The sequence below is a fragment of the Onychomys torridus genome, chromosome 1 (assembly GCF_903995425.1).
Source record: "Onychomys torridus chromosome 1, mOncTor1.1, whole genome shotgun sequence".
Classification (NCBI taxonomy): Eukaryota; Metazoa; Chordata; class Mammalia; order Rodentia; family Cricetidae; genus Onychomys; species Onychomys torridus.
In genome coordinates, this window is record NC_050443.1 from 90,878,545 (window position 1) to 90,900,540 (window position 21,996).

The 21,996-nt window shown below is 45.7% G+C and overlaps 1 protein-coding gene across 2 annotated transcripts in view; it reads left to right on the forward strand.

Annotated features, from left to right (window-relative positions):
- Tead1 (TEA domain transcription factor 1) overlaps window positions 1-21,996 on the forward strand; it is a 226,709-nt gene that overhangs the window by 158,545 nt on the left and 46,168 nt on the right. Inside the window, exons 2-4 of one of the 2 annotated variants that reach the window (XM_036168980.1) lie at window positions 5,907-5,971; window positions 8,430-8,492; window positions 8,582-8,644. In XM_036168980.1, the coding sequence (XP_036024873.1) occupies window positions 5,907-5,971; window positions 8,430-8,492; window positions 8,582-8,644 (191 nt within the window). The remainder of the gene's footprint in view (window positions 1-5,906; window positions 5,972-8,429; window positions 8,493-8,581; window positions 8,645-21,996) is intronic. The other variant, XM_036168990.1, reaches the window with a different exon arrangement.

A 21,996-nucleotide genomic window follows, 5' to 3' on the forward strand; every position in this document is an offset into this window, starting at 1 on the left:
ATGCCAGGGCACGTTACAGTGGTGGTAGTGACTAATTATTAAGCCTTAATGTTAGTAAAGTAAGACCAGTGACTGCCTCCTCTGGCCAGGTCCACGGATGCACACCCCCAGACCTCTGCTGAGCTGGTGACACTTGGTCCCTGCAGTGTTCCGCTATACCTTCTGGTTATTAGTTTTTATATTCTAGAACATTAGCTTTCCCTCTCATTTAGATGAACTCCAGCTTAATGAAAATGAATCCTAGAATTAGAAGCTATGTTCATGCCATCTTGTCTGAGGAGATCCTCCATGAACCCCCTCTCTGTGCTGGGTCTTGCTGCTGCTGGCATTGGGGGACAGAACCTGCATCTAACCCCATTTCTCTTACCCCATGGCTGTGGTGCTGTTGGAATGTTTCTCACGGCTTCTTCCCAATGCATCCTTTTCTTGGCTTTATGGTGATGGTCCATGAACAAATTTGGCTATAGGGTTGTTTATGTCTCAGGTGATGGCATGCTCCGCTAACACTGAGCTGCTGGGTAGGTCAGTCAGGGAAGATCTGCATGCTGTCATTTTAGGGGCCAGAGGTGTTTAGAAAAGGGGAGCTCTGGTGGTCTTGTACCAGGTCAAAATTCTGGGGAGACGATGCTATTGGAAAGGCGGATGGATTCTAAGCATGCTGAAATCAGTGGGTACGTTCCAGTTCATGGGAACACCTGTTATACAGGAAACACAAAGTATTCTTTGAAAATATCCTAGGAATCAAATAGCCCTTTGGGCTAGATCAGGATTTAGGGTGGTGTATGACTAATCTTGTAGCTGTACCCATAGGCCAATGACTTTCTGATAACAACATTGGTCAGATATGTTGTCTTACATCTGTGACCTGTTTCCCATTCTTTTGTATAGAAGATGGGGGTGGGGGGTCCTCACATGGGTCCACAGTGATGGGGATCCTCACATAGATCTGCTGGAGGATGAAGGGCAACAGAGGTTTTCTTCTATTCTAGTACTGGGCCTGACCCCTTTCCATACTTCTGAAAGCCTGGGTGTCCTGCCTGAAGTTGGGTTTCTTTATATTGGCTGTAGCAGGGACATCCTATTCTCCCCTCTCCGCAATCTGATTCCATTCAATGACAAAGTGGCTCCTCCTCTGTTAAAGCTGAGTGTTTCTGGGCTACAATTTGTAGCCACAGACCCAGAATTTGCTGAGCCTCAAACACGACCCTGAGGCCACTTCCCTTCGCCCGTACAGCCCACAACGATGTTAAGCAGTCTCCTCTGGGTTTAGAAGTCCAGTTCGAACTCTGTGCTTTTCTGTGAGTGCTCTGTCTTGTCCTTACATTCAGACATCTAAAGTCTGGGGAGGGTGGCAGGGTAGGCTGAGCAGTCCAGGCTGTGTGGTTTGTGACCCTGGCCTCCTGCCTGTGAGAGAAACAACCGTGGTCACAAGGTCTCAGACCAAAGAGAGGGTGTGTGTGGACACCTCTGTTGGAGTTCTGCCATGAGGTGACATTTAGTAATGAAACATGACAATGCTCTTGAGGAGAAGGGAAGTCGGGAATGCCAAGTGTGACCTGCGTGGCCTGTAGCCTCCCAGCTTCTGATGGCAAGCCCAGAGAGTGGGCTTAGCAAGCTCAGTGGGTCTGAGCAGCCAGTGTGGTTTACAAGAGTCCCAGGATCCTGCTTCTTAGAGAGAAGCTTTTATCTGTCGACAGTGGTCAGCCTGCCAGTTTGGCCTTTTCACTCAAGGTAATGATATGTTCCAGAGAGCTTCAGATGCCTTCACCTTACAATAACATAACGGGTCTTGGTGGCTGGGGACAGGAAAGTGAGCATCTGTGGTACTGTACACACCTGTGATGGTGCACACACCTGTCATACTGCATGCCCGAGGTACTGCACAAACCTGCAAGCTCAGCTGATGGAAGGTGGAGAAGGAGGTTTAGGAGTTCAAGGTCACCTTCCTGGGCCACATGAGACCCTGTCTCAAAAAATCTAAACAAATAGGAAGACTAAATATAGCCTGACTATCCCTAATACAGAAATCTGGAGTGCATTTGAAACTTAGTGGAAAATTCCAGGTCTGACCTCATGTGACTGGTTGTTGTGTGTGCGTGCGTGCGTGTGTTTTAAATGTATTATGTTTCCTATAGGCTAGTTGATAAAGACTTTATTTATTTTAAACATACATGAATTCCATGTCTAGATATGGGTCCTGCCCACAAGATAACCTGTTTATGTATGTAGATATTCCAAAAATCTCAGAAAAATTCACGATCCAAAACCACAGTTGTTTCAGATAATGTGTAGAGACTGTGTGGGGAGATGATGTAAAACTGAGTTTACCTTGTTGAAGTCTATTTTACAATGTAATGCTCATGGAAAAGAAAGCACAGAAGAACTGGAGGAGCAAGAGTGAACATTTCTTTTTCTTTTTGGTTTTTCGAGACAAGCTTTCTCTGTGTAGCTTTGGAGTCTGTCCTGGAACTTGCTCTGTAGACCAGGCTGGCCTCAAACTCACAGAGATCTGCCTGAGTGTGCCACCACTGCCCGACTAAGAGTGAACCTTTGTAACAGCCAGTGTTCTGATTGTGGATGCTTAGCAAGGCCCTGGAGTGCAGCCTGGCGCCCCTCACAGTTACGGCTTTGCTGGATCGATGTGGTGTCTGTCCCACTCTTGAATAGGAATCTTACACAGTTCAGTTGAGGGGTAGTGGGCTTTATAGACACTGTGCTTTGAGAGATGTATAAGTGGGGGACTATGTTTATGGCTTCGTGGATAAAAGCAAGCACCAGGAACTGGGTTAATTGGACCCCCAGAACCCATACTTCAAAAAAAAAAAAAAAAATAAAGCAAAACCAGATTTTTCCGGTAGAAAAATCAGACCCAGGAGGACTGTTGGGGCTTGTTGTCAAGTTAGCTAGAAGATAAATGCTGAGCTGAGTTCAGGTCTAATGAGAGACCCTGTCTCAAGGCAGTAAAGGAGATTGTGCTACTGCGATATGAAAAGTCTTCTCTGGCCTCGAAATGCAAACACTTGAATCATGGGTGTGTGGTGTGCATACCACATGTACATGCTCTTGCACGCACATGCACACACGCACTCTCACACAAAGGAAAAAGAAGTAGCGCTCAGAGTATCCTGTCAGGGTCACAGAGAAATCCAGACAGTTGGAATGCCACTCTTGTTTCCTAAGTAAGTCAGATTATTTTAATTCAGGCAAGATTTAGGAATAAATGTAGAAAATTTTAATAGACTCAACCATACGGTTTCTATTTTGGTTTAAAGGATTTCTATTTGCTATTTTTAAAGAATTATTTAAAATAATTTGATCCAGGTAATAGGTTAGCCTGTACTTCCAAATGAAACCATGCAGTACAATAATTGAGTTAAGCAGAAAGGGTTGAAATCACATGAGAGGTTTATAAGCCATATTAGGACATTGATTGCAAGAGAATTGCTCAGGCTTCTACGGGTAGAAGATACACTGCATACGTTCAAACGGTTTCAATATCTAAAAGACAGAAATAATTCTCAGCAGAGTATGAAAGAAAATAACCCAGGCTTTATACAGTGGTCTTGTTAGCTGGCATGGTGGTGCATGCCTTTAATCCCAGCACAGAAGAGGCTGAGGCAGGAGGATCTCTTCTGAGTTCAGGGACATCTGGTCTACAGAGTGAGTTCCAGGACAGCCAGGGCTACACAGAGAGACTTCGTCTCGAAAAATCACAATCCCCCCCACCCCCGTCCTACCCTCCAAAGTTGTCTTGTTCACCTCTGGAAAAATCATGTGATAGTAAGATAGGCTCTATTCTTATTTTAATGGCAGATCTCTGTGTAAGCGGGCTGGGCCCACACACACCTGCCTTAAACTAAACTCTAGTGAAATAACCTGAGAGGCGTGCTCAGCACACAGCTGCAGAAAGGACCTGATGGAGAAGTGCCCTTTAGAGTAGCTCTGCAGCGGGATTAAAGCGCAGTGCCATTCCGTGGGCGTGGGGGATCTTGGGTGCCTGTGGCTGTCCTAGACAGCCACCTTACTCCTTCAAACTGACACCATGAGTACTCGAAAGCTGTTACGTTGGGATCATACTGCTTCTCCTAGTCATATTTCTGTATTCACAGAAAATAAGCAAGTTTGGGGCAAGAGCCTCTCCTGTGCCACCTGGACAAGATCCAGGCGAAATTGCATGTTGCACAGAGCCCTGGCCGCTCCAACGGCCCTGAATGGCTGCCCAGAGAGGGCCCTGGGCTGGAGGGTACTTGGCTGATCTGTGGACATTGTCATTCAGGTCTGGTTTCTGGTAATTAGGCACTCCTGGCTGGGCTTGCCTGTCAGTAAGCCTTTATGACAAATTGCAAAATCTGCACAGCCTTCTGAGAGATGGACAAGTAGGCCCGATGACACTACAGGAGATATTGGCAGCGAGAAGTTTGAAAGGGGATGCTCACAGAAGCACCCCCCCACACACACACCCCCGCTCCCCGACTGAATTCAGAAGCCCTTCTCTAAATGCTCTGGAAAAGGTACATTCAGTTACAGAGTTGGCATCTGAAAAGATTTTGACAGGCTAGAATGATAGGCTCAATTTAATGGGGCGAAATGGGAATAGAAATAAATGGAAAATTTTATATTCGGGGTTTGAAAAATACCAGCAGTTCTGAAAGGGGGGGAACAGGATGAGGGGTGTAACTGTGGAACACCCTTCACATGGTGGCTTACAGCCATCTATAACTTCAGTCCTGGGGGATCTGACCTGCTTTTCTGACCTTAGTGGGCATGGACATGATGTACAGACATGCAGATAAAACACCCACATACACTGCTGAGCACTCGGGAGACTGAGGCAGGCATTTATCTGTGGGTTCGAGGCCAGCCTAATCTACAAAGCAAGTTCCAGGATAGCTGGGGCTGTTACACAGAGAAACTATGTCTCAACCCCCCCCCCCAAAAAAAAAACCAACACCCATATACATAAAATAAAAATAATAAATTAGTGCTATGGTAGTAGACAGCATCAGCAGAGTGAGTGTCTAGGCTGAGAAGGTAATGGGCACACTCAACTTCAGAGCATGATCCTTCTAGGTCTGCATACTCTTCTGAAAGGAAGATCTCAGTTTCCCTTAGTAAACATTTTTTCTCAGTGTGCTGCTTTTCTGTCAGGAATAAACTGAAAACGCTCCAGTTAAATAATCTGAAAAATATCAAGGTCTCATCTAGCCCAGGCTGATCCGAAATTTTTGATCTTCCTGCCTCTACCTCCCAAGTACTGGCATGACAGGTGTGCACCACCATGCTTGGTTTATACGGTCTAGGGAGCTAGCCCAGCGCCAGGCAAGCACTCTGCCAGCCACCCCAATTCAAAATTCTGTTTTTCTCTTCAGATTTACTTTTATTTGATGTATATGAGTGTTCTGCCTGTAGGCATTTATGTATGTGCACTGCATGTGTGCAGTGTCTATGAAGACCAGAAAAAGGCACCAGATCCCCTGGAGCTGAGGTTACAGATGGTTGTAAACAACCATGTGGGTTCTAGAAGTTGAACCTTGGTCCTATGCAAGAGCAGCCACTGCTCTGAACCATTGAGCCATCTCTCCAGCCTCTCACTAGTTCAAACTTCTTGAGTCGTATTTCTATTCTTAACTTTTTAGGGCAGTGCTTTTCAACCTATGGGTCTCTACCACTCTGGGGTTGCATTATCAGATATCCTGCATATCAGATATTTACATTATGATTCATAACAATATCAAAATTACAGCTGCAAAGTAACAACAAAATAATTTTACGATTGGGATCACCGCAACATGGGGAACTGTATTAAAGGGTTGCAGCATTAGGAAGATTGAGAACCACTGCTTTTAGGGGCTTTGTTTATTTATCCTTAAGTAGCCCACCTTACTATAAATTCTTCTTTCTTGCAGGTAGAAATGAATTGATAGCCAGATACATCAAACTCAGGACAGGGAAGACAAGAACCAGGAAGCAGGTACAGTACCCGCCTGCAAGGTTTGCATGTCAGCGAATGGCCCAGAGACATTGGGCGGCCTTGGCTGTTGTGCTTCAGCTCTGGGAGCCCCAGGCCCAGTGCCCTGTAAGGAGTCTGCCCTGTAGGCGTCCTGGAGTGGCTCTTTTCCAGTCTTCACCATTTCTGTGGCCTGAGCGTGCACTCGTGTGCTGTCATACAAAAATGGCATAGTTTACTGCCAAGCCAGTATCTGAAGCTCCCCTTGCTAAGGTGTTTTCAATCCTGCCATTCTTTTCCCACCTCCCTAACATCTGCCAGAGTTGCAGAAGGCTGCAGGTGCACTTAACCCTGGCAAGCCAAGAGATTTGGAGGTTCTGTGCATTTTAACATCCTGAAACGATTATGTAATTGTCATACTTTCAGTGAAGTCACGCCGGTGGCCTTTAGCAGTGGCCTAAATACGATGCTGAGCGATACACTTGCAGGGCACTGTGGCTTCTTTAGCAATGGCTTTTTGTCAGCCTCTGCTGCTGTAACTATAAAGCAGTTACAATTTTTATACGCTGCAGAACAGGAATGGGAATTCTCTTCTGACTCTGGCCAGGGCTCGACCTTCCCTGGTTTTTTGTTTGTTTTTTTGACACAAAGTCCATATTTCTGATGTGAACAAGTTCACAATTGGAATGGGTGGGAGATCAGTCTCTAGAATTAGAAAAAGAGGGGGAACAAAAAAAAATGTGATGGGTGGGTTGTTAATGGGAAAACTTTTATTTAATGTTAACCTATATGGAATGACATGGTACAGAGTTCAGCAGCAGCAGCTAACTAGATGTGGTAGAACATCCCTATAATCCCAGCCACTTGGGAGTCAGAGGCTTCAGGATCTTTTGCGCCCAGGAGTTCAAGACCACTTGGGCAACCTAGTGAGAGACCTCATCTCAAAGTAATTAAAGGGAGGCGAGGGAATGAAAACTGAAGCCTGAATGCTTCCAACTCACCCTTGTCTCTTTAAGGCTGAGTGGCTGTAGGGTCCCACCCCCTCCCAAAATGCTTCCCTTTCTGGAGTGTGGATCAGGGGCCTGGGCTGTCCCCCAGAAAGGCTGCCTGTGCTGGCCCCTTGCTGAGTCAGCAGAAAGGAGTGGCCTCCCGCCAGCCGGGCAGGCAGGCAGGCAGGCCTGTCTGCTGGGGATGCACCCAGCCACAGCCCTCACTGAGTCAGGGCATCAGACAAGAGTCTGGGTGAAAATGAGTACCAGCAGGAGCCAGATGGAGGGGTGAAGAGGATGGAAACGGGAAGAAAGCAAATTATTGAAACAAACAAACAAACAAAAAGACAAATTTAACCGCAAAAGATCTTTGATAATGCCGAGTCCTGTTGTTAGAGTCACTGCAGAGTTTGAAATGAGGTGACTGCCAGAACGCTCAGGTCTTTGAACTTGTAATGGGAAGGCTCAGAACCTCCCGATGCAGACAGCAGGTCTCAAGAGCTGAACTGGATTTTGGCCGGTGAACTCTAGTCACTTGCCTGTGACCTCTTCACTTGGAGCTTTTTAAAAATTTAATCAAGTCCCACTGAAATAGATGCTGGTTTGCCTGCCCAGTGTGTGTCAGAGGCCTGCCTGCCTGTGTTTCCACACCCAGCTCTATCCTCAGGGTGCCTGTAGGCCATATTTGGCGACACCTCTCCAGTGTTGGTGTTCAGCAAAGTTGAGTGGTTTTTCAACCCAGATTTTTAACTGGCTGGCCTGGCTGGCTGGCTGTATGGCTGTATTCACACATCTCATTTTGTAATAATATGCAGATCCACTTGGCACCCAGTCGACTCCCAAAAGAGTAGAGGATTAAAGAAATTTTAAGGGAGGAAAAAAAGGCTCTGCTAACTAGGTCTCATTTCTCTTGGAGGTCTAATTTATGTGTCAGTATTATTTTGGCATTTGCCACAGAATCCAGAGTCCTCCAGGAGCTCAGAACCCCTTCACAGCCTCAGCTGTGATTCTGTAGAACACCCTAATTTATGGACAATCCGCTCTAAATTGAGAAAGGATTTTCCCTCCTGATACGGAGGAGGTGTAAATATTTTCATTTACCTCTATCCGCGCCTTTTAAATTTCATAAAAAGCACCCCTCCTCCCCCCCCCCTCTCATGGCTCTCCAAAAAGAGGTTTTCCCCACCTGTGGTCTCTTCAGGTGGGAACATGAGAGGTGAGCCTGCCCAAACTTCTGAATCAGGTCACTGCAGTGAGGACCCTGTCCGTAAGCTTTAGATCAGTGCTGGGGCTTGGTGTCTGGCCGGGACTGTATGTTCCTAACCGCAGAGCTTCGTTGAGATGCAAATAACCTCCCCCCTCCCCTCCCAAGGAATAGCGATTTTATATTTGATTTCCTTTTTTTTTTTTTTTTTTTTTTTTTTTTTTTTGTTTTTCTTGTTTTTTTTTTTCTTCCCCCCCCCCCCCCCCCTGCATAAACCCGAAAAATGTAGGTGTCTAGTCATATACAGGTCTTAGCAAGAAAGAAAGTTCGAGAAATTCAAGCCGCCATTAAGGTACGTCTGGCTTGCCCAGTTGTAGGGGGCTTTTCATCTCCATGGTTACAGGCTTTTCCTTTGTTTTCCTCCCTTCCCCTACCCTGCAGGTGTCTAGTCACATTCAGGTTCTTGCCAGAAGGAAATCTCGTGATTTTCATTCCAAGCTAAAGGTATGCGCTTTTCTGCTTTTTGGCTCGTGGTTGCTATGCACCTCACTTCCTGTTTTCCATGGTGACTGGTGAATGCCTGGTGCCGGGATTCTTGTAACCTAGCTTCCTAGCATGTGAGGGCTGTTTACATTTCTTTGTGTCTAATCTCTCCGTTTCTGTACTGGCCTCACATTAAACTCTATGTGTTTGTGTGTGTGTGTGTGTGTGAGTGTGTGTGTGTGAGTGTGTGTTCCCAGTAACAACGCAATCGCAGCAGAGAGCTGGTCTTGATAACTTCAGCACAGAAACAAATATTAAAAAAAAATTCTAATAACTGCCCTGTAGCGCTGGGCTAGCAATTTGCACCCAGAGAAAACAGTTGGTATATACTTAAAAAAAGAAAAAGAAAAAAAGAATCATCCCCAGAGTTGTTGTGAAATGACTTTATAACACACATTTAGAAATGATGCTAATTTGTATTTTTAATGTACTTTAAAAAATATTTGTGGGACTGGAGAGATGGCTCAGTGGTTAAGAGCACTGGCTGCTCCCCCAGAGAACACAGGTTCAATTCCCAGCACCCATATGGCAACTCACGACCATCTGTAACTCCAGTTCCAGGGGATCTGATGCCGTGTTCTGGCCTCAGCCAGCAAAACACATACACATAAAATAAATAACAGTAATAGTAATAATAATATTAAGAAAATACATTTTCATATACATTTCTTTCAATTCAGTTTCATCAGATGTCTTCGACATTGTCTGACATGCTGGGGGTTTTTGTTTGCTCTGTTTTGTTTTTTTGAATAAGTCTCTTTAGTAGAGAATTCTAAACCAGGCTTGGTAGCTTATACCAGTGATCCCAGTATGTAGGAGGCAGAGGCAGGGAGGATTGCTACAGATTCATGAGATTCCATCTCAAAAATACAGAAAAGAAAGAGATAAAGAGATCTACAGATATGGCCATAGGCAAAACACAGTGGATCTTGGAGATAACTACATTCTCAAACTCATGTGCATGTTCACAGAGAGCTTTTTTATTTGTACCTCATTTATAACCATGTGCCTTTCACAGTAATAAGTAAGAATTTAAAAATTAAGGCGCTGATAATTAATTTCAAGTTCCTTTTCCTGAGTCAGAGTTTATAGTAAAGTGTGCATGACTTTTACGTTTCTGCAATGCACTAATCCACAGCCTCTGGGAAGAAGGTCTTTGGTTCATAGTAAAAATTAATCTAGGATCACATTGTTGCTATTCTCAAGCCCCCCTCCCCCCATTACATTTGTGGTTTTATTCAACACCAAAACAGTGTCATTTCATAGTGCCATACACTGTGGCTCCTTCCCCAAATCCATCAACTTTAAAATGCAAACCAGGCCAACCGGCACAGAACTAGGGCAGGAAGGATGTGCGCTCTGCAGTGGGCAGCATGCTTGCTCGCTGGCACGTGTGGCTGATGGTGGCTGGCTTTGAGCTGCACTGGCTGAGCAGTTGGAAGGCTAAAGAACTTTCTAGATCCTGCTTTTTAACCAAAGGTGCTGTACTCTCTATGTGGATGTAACTACCCCAGGGCTTGCTCAAGTTCACTCTGATTCTCGTTTCTCTAGGCTAATGAACTAATGATGTACAAAGAAGTTTATAGATACCAATTTTATGTTTCCATCTATGATGTTACAAACTATTTCTCCACTATGTGTGTGTTCCCTATAGGCTTTGGGGAAGGGGGGAGCAGGGGTGGATGGAAACATCAGAAGGTGATCTAAAACAAAAATGTCTGGCTCAGGAGGGATTGCCTTGAGGTATGAGAAGTCACTTGGAGGCTTTTCAACTGTCTTTAAATCAAATGTGCCATGGTATTATGCATACACCTGTATTCAGACAGACATACTTGTTTTTATATATTTGTTCTTAATAAAAAAGACGGCTTCTTCCTCACTTTTAACCTACTCTTGGCAATAAGCACAAGGGGGCAGGCCTAGCATTTGAATTCAAGAAGTACCACTGCCTCCTGAGTTCTTTTCTTCCACACTCCTCTTATAGAAATAGAGTCCTCATAGGGCGGTGGTGACACACGCTTTTAATCCCAGCACTCAGGAGGCAGAGGCAGGTAGATCTCTGAGTTTGAGGTCAGCCTGGTCTGCCGAGCAAGTTCCAGGACACCCAGGGCTATACAGAGAAAACCTGTCTCAAAGGGGAAAAAAGACACAAAAAGACAAAAAAAAGAAGACAAGGAAAAGAAATGGAGTCCTCTGTGTCTCTCTCCATCAGCCAATACCTATCAAATGTTCCAGGCATGGCACTCATTGGTGGGCTCTTGGCAGCAAATCCCCTGTCCCAGAACTAGCCATGTAAATGGGACTCTGAGATGTAGGGTACTGTTGGATGTTAGCAGAAGAGCCACGATTTGATACAGAGGGAGCACCATGGCCACATTCCTGAAGAATGGTCTTCAGTGTCTGGGATTTTGAGGACAAACGTTGAATTCTGATGTGGAACCTTCTGTGTTCTTTCATGGAAGCCCACAAGTTCTGATTTTGTGGTTCTGATTTCAAGAAAAAAAAATACAGAAGAAATTATAGTTCAGTAGGTCAAGTCCCTAATTGACTTGACAGAAGTGACCAAGCCTCATAAAGAGCTAAGAAAAGATTGAACTCGGCTCCTTCTGAATCCTAAACTAGCTAAGAGCTTCATGCCAGCCTCCTGTAGAGAAGTGGCCACCCACCCCTTGGTCCCTGGAGCTGGACCCACAGCCCTTCCACTAAGTGCCTGCATTGCACTGTTGAGCTGATCTATGGAGGTCATTTGAAGTAGACACTGGTGGTCACCAGTAACTTAGTGGATGGTGGTGTCTTGTTACTGCTCGAAGGGCCTCATTACAGTCAAGGAGGACACAGATCAGCTCTTGGTGTACCTGCTTGCCAGCCGTGTGCTCCATGGACATTTTAGTTTCGTGTCGCTTCACTGGCCCCCAGCAGAGCATGGGTTTGTGTCTGCAGGTCTTGCAGCGGGAAGGTGACCTCATAGTCCTGTCTCAGCTCTCTCGGCTGGGCTCCGGTATCCAGCAGCACACAGGGGAGACACAGTGACGGGTGTCTTCAGAGTTCACCACAGGGACAGGCTGATGTCCTAGTTAACTCCTCCAATAACTGCTGAGATAAACTCACAACACAACTTGAAGTCATCTTGAAAAGGACATAAATAGCTTCCGGGTATACAGTGGGGGTAGCAGGAAGTAGTCAAAATTACATGAGCTATTGTGTTTTCCTTGAGAAAGATGTAGGAGGCTTGTTGGAGAAGGTGACAGATGACTTGGCTACCACTGGTCCATTCTCATTGGCAGTGCTTTTTCCAGGCTGCTCACCATGTCTTCATATACCCAGAAACCAAAGTGGGATGTGTGGGTTTTTGTTTTTGTTTTTGTTTTTGTTTTTGTTTTTGTTTTTGTTTTGCGGGGGGTGCACCTCCTGTGAATACTAAAACCAGGGTCTCATTTCCTTATCTTCCCACCGAGTTGACAAAATTGGCATGTGTACAACTGGGTCCCTGATGGGTGCACTTCCTCATGAGACTACTTGCTTTAAATGTGCGTGTGTGTGTGTGTGTGTGTGTCTCTGTGTGTGTGTCTGTGTGTCTGTGACTGTGTGTGAGAGAAAGACACACACACACACACACACACACACACACACACACACACACACACACGGAGGTCAGAGAACAACTTTCCCGTGTCTGTTCTCTTCTTATAGCATATGGGTCTCTGGTCAGGCCATCACCTTTACCCACTGAGCCATCTCTCCATCCCAAGCCTAATTGCTTCTCCTTTACCAGAACAGGATGTGAGAATTCTTCAGGCTACTGGTTTTCCAGCAGCCCTCCTGTTTGCTGTGATAAAGCACCCTGAGACAGGAACTTGGGGAGGGAGGGGTGTATGTCATCTTACAACTCTCAGGTCACAGTCCATTACTCATGAAACTCGGCAGGAACCTGGGGGCAGGTACTAAAGGCAAGCCAAGGAGGAGCACTGCTTACTGACTTGTCAGCCTGCTGTCTTAGACAACCCAGGACCACCTGCCCAGGGGGTGGCACCACTCCCAGTGGGCTGGGCCCTCCCACAACCATATCAGCTATTAATCAAGAAAATGCCCCTAGACTTGCTTACAAGGCAATCTGATGGAGGCATTTTCTCAATTGAGGTCCCCTTTCCCTCATAATTCTAGCTTGTGACAAGTTGATGGCATCTCTGCCTTCTTTTACAAGGGTATTTGTGGTGTGTATGTGTTGGGGGGGGGGGAATAGGTGTTGGCATTGGGTGTTTTCCACAACTTCTTTCCATCTTACGTTGAGGCAGATCTCCCGAGCTCACCGAGATTAGGCTGCTCCAGCCATCCAGCCATCCAGCATGCTCCAGGATCCCTTGTCTCTACCATCTGTGTGTTGGGATTGCAGAAAAGGCCTCCATCCTACCCCCACCCCCAATTTATGTAGGTGCTGGGGAATTCAGACTCAGGTCCTCACACTTTCATGGGAGATACTTCCCCCGCAGTCGTCTCCCCAGCCCAATGAAAAATAGCAAACCTCAGGTTTTAAGTTGAAAATCTTACTGAAACTGTAACATGAAATATAAAAGTGGATCTAATTGACACCCGCTCTCTCAGATCTTAGCTGTGCATTGTCCTTTGGCTGTTCCATGGAATATAGTTTGAGAAACCACCATCCCTGCCTCGGGCAGAAGGCCAAGAGGGCCTCTAATCTCGGAGCTGGTTTTCAGCCTTAGTGTCCTATACTAAGTGTGTGTTTCTGACTTGTGTTTCTCTGAACCAAAAACAACTCACAGGTGACAGAGCCTCTCCTATGGCAGTTTCATTGACCAGGTTGCTACTGACTGGTTGTCATAGTGACTGTAGGCTTGATCACCTCCAGGTATGCAGACTCTTAAGTCCATTTCCATTTTAGCACCCAGGAAAGGGTTCTGTTGAACTTTACAAACAAAGGAGTGATTGCTTCACTCAGCCTCTGGGGTTTCTTCAAACCTGGTGTGCTGCAGGCCTTGACTTCCTAGAACTGGTAATCTGGGGAAACACTCAACTCTGTGATAATTGCCTGGTTGGTTTCCCATAGCCAGGAATCTGCAGTAGCCATGAAACAGGGCCCAGAGAAGAAAGAATGCCTGACCCGAGAGTGGGACATTGAAGAATATTCTGTGGAGGGGATGCAGTTAGAACTGGGCGTAGAGGAACCTGTTCAGTTTTCATGTAGGTAGGGTATCTGGAGCACCCTGAAGAGTACCGTGCAGGTGGTCCCCGGGTGATGACTGGAGCGGCCCTGTGTCATCTCACTGAAGTAGGAGCATTTGCTAGGGAGCGCACACAGGTTATTCATAAGACCCTTTTGGAAAGACCTTACAGCTTGCTCTAGGAGGATGGCTAAGTAAGAGAGGCCAAGCTGGAGGCAGCATCCTAGTGCCTGAACTATGACTGTGATAGGAGAAGTGGGTGCCTGGACCAGGGGCTCCTCCACAGCCTGGGCCCTGCTCAGTTGCCTTCATTTATTTGTCCCTCTGGTCAGCCTCCACCAACTCCCCATAACCTTGCTATGACTGCTTTGGGCTCTCTCCTCAGTGTTCGTAAGAGAGAATTATGAACACTAGTTTTGTTCTTAAGTCTGTAAAATATATGATAGAACTCCTGAACAAGAATTTTAAAAAGATTTATTTATGTACTCTGTATTTTTGAGAGTTTTGTCTACATGTACATACACACCATGTACATGAAGATGGCATTGGATTCTATTATATACAGTGGTGAGTGCTGGAATTGAACTCAGGACCTCTGGATGAGCAGTCAGTACCCTTAACTGTTGAGCCAGCTCTCCAGCCTCCTGAATAGGAGTTTCAATGACATTTAAAATGTAGCTTGTTCAGAGCTGGGAAATGGCAGAGCCAGTAAAGTGCTTGCCAAGCAAACAGGAAGACCTGGGTTTAGATCCACAGCACCCATGTAAAAGCTGGGTGCGGGTGCGCACGTCTATTATCCTAGTGCTGGGGAGGTCCCTCGGGACCCCTTAGTCTTGCTAGGCAGCCAGCCTAGCGTCTCAGAACAATAAGGTGGAGCGTGATCAAGGAAGGAACACACACACACACACACACACACACACACACACACACACACACACACAGTGTGATGGAGGAGACCCAGAACTTCTTACAGATTGGGTTCTTTTAAAGTAAAACTGATTAGCGGGGAGAGTGCATCACTATTAACTATGAAGCTTTTGCTCTTTGCTAAATTTTAAGTATATAAAAGTCAGTACATAGTCAGGTGTGCTTGCTCATACCTGTAATCACAGCACTGGGGAGACGGGCATTGTCACCAATGTAAGGTCAGTCTCCTAGGCCAACCATAGCTACATCTCAAAAAGCAAAACTTCATGCTTAGGTTTGTATACTCCGGAGTGACTTTTTGTTGATGTTGTTAGAAACAAGGAAAAACATTGTTTTGTACTTCTTCTAATTTCCTCCAACCCTCTTCCCTAACTAAGCTTAGTCCCTCCCCCGCTTCCCCTCCTCCCAAGCCTTTCTTTTGTTACTTTGATAAAATAAAACCAAGGGAGAATTCTGTCCCCATCTTGCCCTGACATTGTATTAAGCTGGATGTCACTCATTGTCTACCACGAGTTCTTGCTGTTGCCCCTGACACCAATACGGGACTCCCTCAGCATTTACAGCAGCCTCAGAAGACAGACTGGTCACTCGCTTCAGGCCATGATCCTGTGGCAGAGATGCAAGGTGGCTGAGAGAGAGGAAGCTGGGGCTATAGCCCAGTGCCTGAGCACCTGCCTGGCGCGGTTGAATCCCTAACAGCGTGACAAGGAGAAGAGAAATGTGGACTGAGACTAAAACTGCATTTGAGCAGAGAGGACGGTGTCGGCTGCTGAAGTAGACAGACACTCCAGAAGAGCCCCTGAAGATGGAGAAAGGAATGAAAGGCATTTGTGGCCAAGCACCAAGATAGTGGAAATTCACACAGTCGAGGGTTTATCTTATCTTGATCAAAACATCTAAGAAAGAAGCAAAAGTGCTTCCTGCAGGCCTCTGGGAGCTTATCTTTGAGGATGCTTCCCTGCTTTGACCGAGCCCCTCTGACCCAAGGCTCTTCAGGGAGTGGGTGTGTTTTAGATGACCCTCAGCTTTGTAGCTGTCCTGACTCCATCAGCAAAGTAGAAGATGGACCCACACAATGCAGTAGGCAAGTGGTCTCTAGGTCTGTGGCATAGGTGGATTGGCATTCACAGATGCCAGCTTGGAACTGGCTATTTGATTTTGTGACCAACTACATCTGCTGTGCTGGTCTTTCTTGCCATTGACACCCCAGTCCCCTGCAGTTTAGAGTCTTACCGAGATCTCAGATAGGGTTCTAGGAGACAGCATAGTGGTCTGAGGAGCAGCTTGCAACAGTTGAAATTCTTCCCGACTCTGAAATGTTTGACTCTTCATAAATTTATCAAAATTAGTTCTTTCAGAGTTTCTACGGATTGTGACTCATCCTGCCATGGAAAAATAATGTAGCTGATTTTTCCATGTTTTGCCTATTTTCTTTTTCCTCTGTGGAGTTTCTACACAGAGATTTCTGCTGAGTCTCTTTCTTCACCCAAGATGTCCAGAACCATAGGACCCATACCTGGCTATGCAGATGGCCCAGGAGATAGATGGAGCCAACCTTTCTACCTCATGTTTGTGTTCACATGATTGCACAGCATGAGACAGTATGTCCTCACCTTGGCAAGAATCTGTCTTGGGCAGGTTTGTTTGTGTCCAGCTGTGGCACGCAATGAAGAAAAGCTCCAATAGTGCCTCATCATAGCAGAGCTGGTGAAGACACATGTGCCTCTGATCTGTCCAGTGACTGACTAAATTATTAGCTACATGAACACTCCTGAGGCCTTCCTTATTTCTGTCCTGGAGCCCTTTGTGATATGATTTTTCAACAGACCTTTTGTTCTAGTCTACCATTGCTTCTAATAAGCAAAGAGCTTAAAGTTCAAATCCTTGATTTCATCCTTCCAAGAACCTCCATGGATCATTGCTCAAGTGCACCCTGCTGCATCCAGTTGATGTTACCACTGAAGCCTACTCCAGGGGAGGCAGGCGTGCCACACTCACATGAGGAGTGGGACCTGAACAGAACATAAGGTCCCAAGCCTTGATGGGAACCTGCATCCTTCTGGCCATGTGTTGGGTTTGGGAAACCATGGCAACTCCCTTCAGGTTCTCTTGCCTTCATGACATGAATCCTTTGACCTCAGAGGTACTTTTAACTGATGTGGGGTAGAATTAGAATCTCCACAGGAATATGGCAAGGACTGACTTTGTGAGCCCAGCACTGAATCTGTTTGCCTCTCTGTTCAGGCTGAACTAGGCCTCTCAGTTCTTAGGGTAAACTGAAGCAGCTCTATTCTATGTTTTTATCCCTGCATTGAGAAGTCTCATGCTAAGTAACCTCCAAGGTCTGTTGGAGAACACTCTAGAATGACGTTGGTAGCCAAGATTGTACGGTGAAGACCAGAGCTCCTGAGCTGCAGGTCATAGCAGGGGAGGCCTGGATGGTGGGCCAGTGGTTTGACACCTTGTCTGATCTGGGCTGTCCGTGTTCCTTATTTCACAAAGGTAGTAAGGGCTCAGAAAAGCTGTGTGACCTGCCTAGGGTCACAGATCTGACCCTAATCTTTAGCCAAATCAGGAGCCAAAGCCCAAATTCTTCGCAGGACTACCCAGAAGGGTTCCTGTCCCCAACTCGAGGTGCTGTGCATGGGTTCCCTCCAGCTAGCCCTTCTCCTCTGAGTTTAAAGGAAATGGCAAAGATGAGCAGTGAGGGCTAGCTCTCACTCCAGATCTCAACTGCCAGCTCCCAGACAAAAGGGCAGGACACAGGAAGGTCTTTTTTCCCTGGACCTAGCTCCAGACCACAGATGGCTTATATCCTCAATTCTTGGACAGTCTCAAGGCTCACCTACCCAGCTCCTCGTCTGCGGTTCTTTGTGAAGCCAAAGGCTCATATCAGAAGAAAAGAACCACGGTGGACAATGACACAGTGCTAAACATAGCTCTGTACATTTGAAAATGAACAATGTGTAAAAGCCTTGAAACATTTTTTTCTTTGATGTGAATGGAGTCGGGCATTTCGAAATACAATACGATGAATTAATTGCTACTCATTAGGCTGCAAGTCAGGCCAGCGCTGAATGTGGCTTCCCTCCTCCACAGTAGCTGTGGCCTGACCAGAATCGCCCCTTTTGTATTTGCTCCCGCCTTCTGCAATGATAAGCAAATTAGAGATTGGAGCTAGAAAACATTCAAGTGCCCCATCCTTTGCCCAGACCACCGTATGTTTTTGTGATATTTATCTGCTCAAGGGTCACGGCTAATTATTGCAGAGGTCACGTGAATCCACACTATGCTTGATTAGAAACATCTGCAAAAGTAATTCTTAGGGAAGTATTTTGTGTTGTCTTTCTGGTGGGGGAAAAAAAAGGTTTTTCAAGCAAATTGCTGTTTTCCCTTCCTTGCGTTATAATTTCATGTTGCTGGGAAAAGTGTTTGCAGGAAAGCATTTAATAGCTCATGAGAGCTTTTTAGGCTTGGTCTCTGTGACTTCATATGTCTTTTTCCTTCAGTATTGCTAATTTTTCCATATGAATAAATAAGATTGGAATCTTTAAATTTCTAGATGATAGTTCACAAATAAGTTGGTGTGTTATATGGTTTATATATACACACAGTATATTCTGTATATTTAGAACTTTACAGGTTATATATGCTGTGTATAGCATGCTGTTCATTAATGGATGGCCGCTGAGATACACTGCATATAGGAGCATGCATTCTATTTATTATCCTCAGTTTTTCTGTGGGTAGTGTCTAGCGACAGTGAGATGGTTTTTGCAAACTGGGTGCTGGCAAACCATTGAGAACGGGAAAGACTCATACAATAGCTTACAGTGTCTAGACTTGAAGGGTGGACTCTTCAGCCATGTGCATTCACATTGCTGCCTTTCCATTATGTATATCACATACAGGTATTTTCCTAACACCACGTCTATTTTGATCACAAAGGGAGGCAGTCAGCAGAACAGAGTTCATCTTCATGAAATGTGAAAGCCTGTTTCCTTACTAACAGTTTGGAAGGGAGTTTATGAGTGATTGTACAGATGGGGCAGGGCCAGTGAGGGAGGAAGAGGGTAGATAATGAGACTCTTACCTCTAGCCCAGACTTTTCTAGGATCTTTGGCCCATGTTTGCTACTCTCTGGCAGTTCAGAGTGGGCCGTGGGCTCAAGAGGGACGGGGAGTATGAACTTGTCCCAGGTCTCTCCTCCTTGTTTTCCTTCTCCTGTGCTCCTGTGTACACATACACATAGTATTTCCTGGAGTCTAAGGCAGGCAGAGTATAACTCAATATTGACTTCCTACAGTGTTTCAAGATAAAACAGTACGTTCATCCTTTGTAAATCTCATCCACATCTCAGAAACATCAAGAGGTGCAAAATACATCTCAGAGTGAAATTAATTTGCTGTGCGAGCGTAGCTCACATTTCTTACATGCACCAAGACTTAACTGTGTCCATCAGCCCCTCTTCTCTTGTCTGAGAGTGAGAAGAGCCAACAGATAAAAGACCAGGACATCATTCCAGAGTGACATAGGCAAGCAATTTCCTCAGGTTTGACACTTAGGGTGATACTTTTTCCAAAGGTAGGTGCGTGTCTCTGTGCTGTAAATGACAGCCGTGACATCGTCTTTCTGGACCCCCATCTCAGGGTAAGAGAGTCTGCAGCCAGGCTCTTGCCCAGATTTTCATGTATCCCCGCCAGTGCTTATTATCTACAGGGTTGCTTTGGGTTATAGATCCCCTTCCCAAAACACACACGCAAGCACGCGCGCATACACACACACCCCCCTTTTAATTTTCCCGTGTATCTTGTAGATAAAGGGCCACTGCTATGAAATTAATAGAGTATTCTTGCTGAAAAAGATAGGAAGTCACAAGTGGAAACATTTTAGTCCATTTGCAGAAAATTGCCTGTTCTCAGGCAGGTGGGTCAAGTGCAGGAGCCACTACTTGAGATAACGTTTCCATCCCACACTTGGCTTTCTGTCTGTCAGGACAGGCAGCTAAGAGGTGCCCTGATTTGAACAAACTACTAGGTTGCTACTGATCATTAGGTCAGTGGCCTTATAGATTATGATGTGCTGGTTATAATGGAACTCACCAGCCACCCTCATAGCTACAAATATGTGCATTTATAATGGACCCAGAAGGGTGTAAGAAATTAAGGTGCAATTCTATCTAAAGTGAAGAAAATGAAAGGTGTGTCATGACTCGTCCTAGGTAGGACAGGAAGCCAGGCACTTGACTCCCCGACAGCGTGTGCTATAGAAAGCTCTGGGTACTGTAGACGTCACAGAAAACAATGCCCTTTCTCTCTTGCATTTGAACTTTGTTTTTATTTATGTACCTGCCAGAGTGGCCAGTAATTAAACAGATGAATCAGGGGGCTGGAGAGATGGCTCAGTGGTTAAGAGCACTGACTGCTCTTCCAGAGGACATGGGTTCAATTCCCAACACCCACATGGCAGCTAACAGTTGTCTGTAACTCCAAGATCTGATACTCTCACATAGACATACATGCAGGCAAAACACCAATGCACATAAAATAAAGATAAATAAATTATTAAAAAAAAAAAAAAACCCAGACACATCAGATCTTGTTCTGAAGCTATAAGAGGTAAACAGCAAAAATAGTTTCTTTGCTCCCTTCAGGCTGACTAATTTCCTTATTCCAAAAGAAGAGTGTGGCTGGTGAGGCAATCCCAGGGACTCACACGATGGAAGGCCGGAACTGCCTCCTGAAACTGTCCTCCGACCTTCACATGTAGGCACATCCATATTTAATGAATGTTAACAGTTTGAGACTATCAAGCCTTCGTGGACATTTTGAAGAACTTTTGGACATACCTAGCAAAGAGAAATGTTTCAAGCAGGTCCTCATAGCCAGTAGGTCTTGGAGATTCTAGGAACTGGTTTCTCTCTGGACCTGAGCTTTGGTTTTACAAGTTGCCTTACTAAAATGTACCAGTCATATTCCACACTGGGGCAGACAGAATCACTCCTCTCCTCAGCATCTCATAAACACAAAACTCAACAGGTCTCCATGAGAGGCTGCAGGACTTTCTCATGGAGCAGAGTCAGGTCTTGGAGTGATTTTGTACCTGTTCTTCTGAATTCACACCAGCTGAGCAGACGAGTCTGGGCCTCTCTTTTTGAGTCCGCGCCCCAAAGAAGTTGTGAAGCCTGGGGAAGGCATCTGTGACCATTCCTTTGCCATTCTCTCAGGCTCAGCAGATTGCCTAATGAGCTTTTCTAACCTCACCAGAGGTTGACTGGCTTCAGGGCTGGAGTCTAATGTGAGGGCCCAAAGACAAACTAGCAAGTGTTTATTGGTATTGTGCACTCTTCATTGTGAGTAGAGCTGTATTTACTGCTCCTAGGTTCCCTTCTGAGGGGGATGGCTGGGCAGTAAGTACATATATGGAGCCTTAAATTTTACTTACATCAACTCGGGTTAGACATGTCAGGTTAGAGGTTTGACTGGCTAGTTAATAAAACCTGCCTTGAAAGAGTGCTATCTGTGAAGAGATCTTAAGCATCATTCCTAGTCACCCGAGGCCATTCCAGCAGGGACCAGCAATCAAGGAAATGTCCCTAGGCCTTCACTGTGTCCTTGATGCAGAAGGTGCCATGGCATGGCAGATGTGCACAGTGTCTTGAGTGCAGCCTGGAGAGCTGGCACAGGGGTCCTGCTCTGGGGTACAAAGTACAGAAATGTAAAGATGCATGTTAGCTCTTCCTACTCTCCCTCCTTCCACTCACTCCCTTTCAGAAAACTTAGAATATTTTTATGTTTTAAGAATCTGTCTCTTGATAAGAGCTTTTAGAAAAATTCTCATGGTGTTCCTGGTGTGCTGGGACAAAGTACTATCCACACTTTGGAGAATCCAATGCATCTTTGTTAGAAGCTTCTAGAATAGTTTCCTAGTCTGATTCTTTCTCAGGCTCCTCTTAACCTCCCCTTTGGCAGCTCAGCCTGTTTATTCCTCACCTTTGGTTAACTCTGTAAACATGGGAGCTGCCTCCTAGCTGACACTTAGTGTCTTCTCAGCCACTGTCCCTCATCATAAACGCTGAGCAGTAGCGTTATAGAAGGCACCAGTTTGTGTTGGTGTCACTCCCTGCTTCAGTGGCCTCTGGGCTCTTGATTGTGAACCCTCACCCCTCAAGCCTTGCGAGCACCCATGGGGCCTGCCGTACACAAGGCC